The sequence below is a fragment of the Anopheles marshallii genome, chromosome 2 (assembly GCF_943734725.1).
Source record: "Anopheles marshallii chromosome 2, idAnoMarsDA_429_01, whole genome shotgun sequence".
Lineage (NCBI taxonomy): Eukaryota > Metazoa > Arthropoda > Insecta > Diptera > Culicidae > Anopheles > Anopheles marshallii.
In genome coordinates this window covers 17,657,644-17,663,643 of record NC_071326.1, presented here as the reverse complement: position 1 = coordinate 17,663,643, position 6,000 = coordinate 17,657,644, and the positions used below count along the sequence as shown (strand labels likewise).

At 43.8% G+C, this 6,000-nt stretch overlaps 1 protein-coding gene across 1 annotated transcript; it reads right to left on the bottom strand.

The window, feature by feature from the left end:
* Positions 1 to 918: 918 nt before the first annotated feature.
* On the bottom strand, positions 919 to 1,413 carry LOC128707783 (uncharacterized). The gene is made up of 2 exons (XM_053802740.1): positions 1,303 to 1,413; positions 919 to 1,146 (listed from the first exon to the last, which is right to left on the bottom strand). Exons 1-2 carry the CDS (start codon positions 1,411 to 1,413, stop codon positions 919 to 921), a joined length of 339 nt encoding a protein of 112 aa, XP_053658715.1.
* Between the last annotated feature and the right edge of the window lie 4,587 nt (positions 1,414 to 6,000).

Genomic DNA, 6,000 nt, shown 5'->3' with positions numbered 1-6,000 from the left:
TTAATTAATTTCTACTGAAGTTTAGATACTTACCAAAACGGTTAAGATTGACCATCTTCGGTCATTCGACCATCGTCCATATATTCCGTAAAATCACCTAAGTGTGGACTTTGTATGAGAATGTAAACGATAGTTACTATTAATAACTCTGGGATGATCAACTTTTCATATCTTAGTGTTCCATAATGAATCATCGGACATAGTTTATCGTACAGAATCGTAAATATCTTCTTGTTATCCTAATATTTTGTGCATTGTAAGATTGTGTCGAAAGAATTTCTTTGGAATATTATTCGTATTATATATTATTATTATTTGATATTCAGTTTAATCATTTTTCATATCAGCCAAGTCTAAATTTTAATTCAAATTGGATATGTTCTTAGGTTAAACAATAATGCACTCCAAAAAGTTGTCCTGAGGATTTCTGCGTTTGAGCAAGCCATTTTCTGAGCACTACGCCATATAAAATGAGTCGTCAATTACTAGCTCAATGCAATCCAAATAATATCATCAAAGCTTGGCATAATTAACTACAAACATATCTATTACTTAGTTTAATCAACGTAGTTCCAATGCTCTGATCGCTAACACCATCCCGAGTTTCCAAATGAAATCCCCAAATCTGTCCAAATTAATTGACACCACTCGATTGAACTCATAATAAATAATTTATTGGCACAATAAATTAACGACTATTTACACATGAACATAGACACGAACATCACAAGCATTCGTAAGGAACGTAGAAATTTCCCCGGAATGCACAGAAAGTGAACAATTGGTATAGGGTGGCAAGTTGAGCATATAAGTTTCATCAATGGGATGGGGGTCCGCTACATGGGAGGATCGTCCGCATGTGATCATTGAACTGATCACACGGTCGTTGCGTCACACGGGTCACACCACACGCACGGCTTAGCGCCGTCGCACAAATCCGGCGTTCTTGAAGATCTTCACAATGCGATCGCGCGGGATTTTGTCGGCTTCACGCTCAAAGACGGGCATCTCCTTGTCGCCGAACCATGACTGCTTGGCAAGCGCATCGGCGATGTGAGGGTTTTTGTAGAAATTGTTGCGGAACTGATCCGGATACTGGGCCTCGTGCAGTGCATTTTCCACCACCGCCGGATGGGCCAGCGAAGCCTGTGCAGAAGATAAACAGTAGGGTAAGGCGTGTGTACAGAGCGAGAGAAATAAAAAAAAATGAAACAAGCGGTAGAAAAAAATGCCCTTATTGATATGCATGCTCCCGGTTGGCACGGTTCGTGATGATGTAACGGCTAACCGGCATGTACTTACCTCTCGAACCGGAGCCGGTTGGTGAAGCGCGAGCGGGATCGGTTGGTTCAGGAAGACTTGGGCCGAAGCACACGCAAAGACGGCAGCCAGGGCGATGATGATGCGGTTCATGTTGAATATTAGCTGCCGAACGATAACGGGGAGACGGAAAATGGGGAGCAGACGTTAACGAAAGAACATTAAACGAAACGCACAAAAAACCTGCTACCAAGACCGGCTGAGATTAGTTTCACTTTCGACGAAATTTATTGACCATCTCCCCCGAGTGCGTGCGCGCCGGGTCGGACTTATCGTGATCCGTCTCGAAGCCCGGTGACGTAATTCCCCACCCCGGTCTAGCCGACTGCAGCCAAGGGTGCTGCAATGTATCGGGATTTGAAAACGCAACTGCATGCCAAACCGATGGCCCAGTCCTGGGCCTGAGCAGAAGTCCAGGCGTAGAAATTGCAGTTTGTGGAAATGCTTCGTTTTATGTAACGCTCAGCAGCATTTAACCTTAGTTAGACAGTGGGCACACGATGCAACGGACCAACGGTTGCGCAATCCAAAAACCCAACCCCAATCACTTGTTGTCAACGATGTGTAAAACAAGCTGAAGTAACCGCGGTGAGGAAAGCACTACCATTGCTACCGTATCGGATTGTTGTCCACGGCTGTGAAGCGGACCAATAAAAACCTTCTCGATGCGTTTTTCAGGGCATTCTTCTGGTAGATCACCTTCCGGCCCGCCGAGCGCCCTTTCCGACACAATGTTTATTGTAATTGCATCTGTGGTCAAGGCCACCCGTGCAAAGGTGGATGGAATTCCAACACTTCACAGCACTTTGATCCAGTTCTGTACGTTGATCTTAACGTTTCAGTAAGTCACTTTTACAACGATGGGAAATAAAAAAAAAAACACCTTTCGATCAAGTGCAACGTAGCGTAGCGCCCGTAGCCGTAAATGAAACTTTCAGTTTCGTTTTGTTCTGACACCTCCTACGAGTTCTTCAACAACAAAAGCACACAGCACAATCGCAAACAAATGGTGAATTGTTAAGCACTGTTAAACCATTCTCGTCTCGTTCGGTTTCTCACTTGCCGCATCGTTGAAGTCTTTCGTTCTATGCCAGCGATCATGAGCGCGGTGTCGTAGCGATGCCTTCCGCAGCTTTTTCACACACATCCGAACGCATCCACAAATGGCACCGTGCACTTTTGCTTACCTGGTTTTGTTTTGCTCTAGCACAAAGCACAAACGTTGTCGGTGTTGGGTTGACCGAATGTAACTGGAAGCTCACACTAAACTGTCGGCTAGAAACGGGTCGGGTTCTTATATATGTATAGCTGAACCCCGCTGGTAAACAGTGGGCCGTTGCGGTGGCAACCAGTCCTTCCTCTAGCCGTTGCTCTCGATCGTACTATCGGTATCGTAACGAGCAGCGCGACGCAAAGGAGAGAAGGCTATCGCCGACGACTGTGTCGGGGCTGTAGGCGGGAGCAAGAGCACTCGCGCGAGCACTGCCGAGTATAGTGTTTGTAGGACCGATAGGAGAGCCCTCGATACGACGATGTTTGTTTGTGTGCACTGCATGCGCTAACGCTCGCTCCTGCGATCCTCCGAATGGAAGGGATATGGTCCGCGTGCTGGCACGTGACTGTCGCGATCCCGACCGAAGCGCCACTTAGGCGGACACGCGTGAGACGAGGCCAGGCACGCCGGGCCGTGTGAGGTAGGTTTCGGTTCATGTTCGCGATCGCCGCGCCAACTTCCTTTTTTCAGTCAAGGAACAATCGATAAAAATTTGTCTGTTACGATCGTGCTCCAGGTCGTGGAAAGGGTCACCTTTCCGGTGTCGAAGACGTTGTTGGCGTTGTTGTTAAACAACCCAAGCTGAGATGTTGGGAGACGGCCGACGGTGCGGCTGGTCCCACCTCTAATCGAACGAAACCGGAAGCATTTGAGAAGCCGCAGGTTGTTTACCGACAGCGGCACAATTTGAAGATCAAGGTTACAAGGGTAGGTTGGCAAGAAAGTATAATCGAACGGAACGTTGCCGTTCGTCGACACTGTTGCGTTTTGGGGCCGTTTCGCGGCTGGCCAGTGTGAAGCTACTCCACGATCGACGTGTTAAACGTGACTGTAATTATGATGTTGCCTTTGATTGCCACGGCAGATGGGTGTCGCAGTGGGTTGGATCAAACAGATGTTACTGTATTTGCGCATTTTGTATCATGCAGTGCTAGGTTGGGGGCGATCAATTTATTGCTTTCAATTAAAGCGCAGCGAGTAACACGATCGAGAGTTTGCGTCATTACAAGGATGCGAGCAGCAACTACGTGGCACTAACGTGCAGATATCTATTCAACATTGAAGGTAGTGTTGGGCAACGTCAGTCGACTTTATGCAGGGCACGTTTTGATGAAACATTTTTGAGAATTCACCTATGCAATGTATCTTTTTAACGTAAACACGGTCTGAAGGCTATCTAGAACACCTGAGGAAACTTAATTTTGTCTGTTTTTTTTTTATTTTTTAATATGATTACTTAATCAAGATTATCAGAAAAAATGGATTCCACATCAACCTGATCAACCTACATTTTATATCTTTGTTTCATTATATTCTATCTCAAAAGTATTATATACTTTTCAAATAAATTCTTCCCACTAAATTCAAACTTTTGTTCTGGTATTAGGAAGCAATTATGAGTTATTCACATGACGATGCTAAACTACCGCCACCGAATGTGGGAAATGTATTGAGATCATTGACCCAAACGGCAAATTGTATCGTGCATCGTGAAAACAAGAGCAAACCAATGGCTCGACCAATGGGAAACCGCAACCGATCCAGCAACATCATCCAAGGGCAGCATCTTTGCACAACGGCCAACCAAACGTACCCTAGGCGTGCGGCCGAAGAACAGTATTTATGGCTGTACCGTACGGTTGCCGGCTTCCGTTCCGCTCTCTTAACCAAACTGTCACCCTTACAGGGCTTCGGAAGCCTTCGGGCAATTCCGCCGCATCAAACCAGGGTCGGTCGACCAACTTCAGCCCGGTTCAGCACACAGCATCCACGAGACCAAGATCGGCAATGCGGCAGGAGTGAATTGAAAGTGAACTCCGCTTAATCATGCTGCGATTTCCTCCCTTCGCCCAAACACCTCGCAGTCGCAGTCAACGTGCACTAAAGATCATTACCGAGGTCAGACGAATTGTGTTGAGATCAGGTCGCAGCACTCGTGCTACGATCGAGATCGCGAGCACGAGCACGTTCGCGTTGATTCGGTTGCAAACAAAAACCCCACGAAAACGTTGACCGATTGTGGGGAGGATTGTACGTTGCTTCCCCTCCCTGCTTCAAACACACATATCAAGCGGAGCAAGCTGGTGGCAGGTTACTTCCTTGTCGGTTCCTTTCACTTTTTTCAGTTGTTGCTTCTGATGTTTTACATGTCGATTACCCCAGTGCCTAATTGTGGGAGGGGAGTTAAAAAATCGAATCCACACGAAGTGCCGTACGGGTTTGCACGAAATTTACCGTTAAAAAGCAGTTATTACTCACTTCGTCACGTGCGCTTGGAGTGCGTGGTGGGTGACATGTCACCTTATTTCAGAAAAGTAACGTAAATGTTATTCAATTGTCGATATTCTAGTATTTGGAACAACAAATTAAAATTTTATTTAACTTTAACTGATGCAAATGCATTTTAATATTCTTCCTCTAGCGACAGTGACCCCTGTTGTAAAGCAACATAATCTGATTTGATTATTGTCTAGATAAGCAGTGTTGTTGTTTACTAAGCAAAGCCGTATTTGATACGAGACATTGTACATATCATATCTCTATTAGGAAATGCCCTAGCCTCGTTCTAGTTTTATCAATGTTGAAACCTTGCATTGCTCTATATGATGTTCTTTTTCGTTACGATTCAACTAATTGATGCTGTTTGAATATGTCGAATGAAATGGATCAACACAGTTAATGTTATGCACAAAAAAGTAACGATATCACAATATTACTACTTAATAATGATTTGTGTCGTTTTGGTGGAATCGTCGCTGTATGTGTTACTATTAAATAGGAACCCTTTGTAAAGCGTAAGCGTAAAATGTTTCATTGCTTTCATCATGCAACAAAGCTGTAACACTCTTTGACTGCTAGCTTTCTAGTAGAGATTCTTAGACAGAAGCCTTCTAAGTTAAGATTATGTCAAACTGCAAAAATTTTGATTTACACTACAATAATAACAAATTTTTCATTTAAAAGAAATTTAAAATTAAACTGCAATTGAAGTTTTGTCCATTAGCCCAAAAATTAAGCCACTATGCAACTGTTCGTCACCACAACGGGATGACCATCGGACATGGTGTGCATTCGGTTTGCAAAATTCACCGACAGTAATGTGCACAAAAGTGATGCACCTTCTCGATGTTGGAATACTTAAGGAAAATGTGCAGTATATATGTTAGTTAATTAAATTATTAGGAGCTAAGAAATACAATTTACCGAAGAGTTGTTTAATTACAATCTTACAGAAGCGTTCCAACATGTTAAACACGGATTTTCAATATTTTATAATGCTTCAGAAAAACGAGCTTTGTTTATAATGCTTTAACGATTTACGACGTTTGATAAAACATAGCTGAAGCATTTTATTTAAAACAATCAACAATTCTTTAAAACATGTAATCACTGAAATATTTGCAATT

Excerpts from the sequence above, each read along its gene's own strand:
- LOC128707783 (XM_053802740.1), bottom strand. The coding sequence starts at position 1,413 with ATGAACCGCATCATCATCGCCCTGGCTGCCGTCTTTGCGTGTGCTTCG. Across the intron at positions 1,147-1,302 it reads AACCGGCTCCGGTTCGAGAG|GCTTCGCTGGCCCATCCGGC; the intron begins GTAAGTACATGC and ends TCTTCTGCACAG.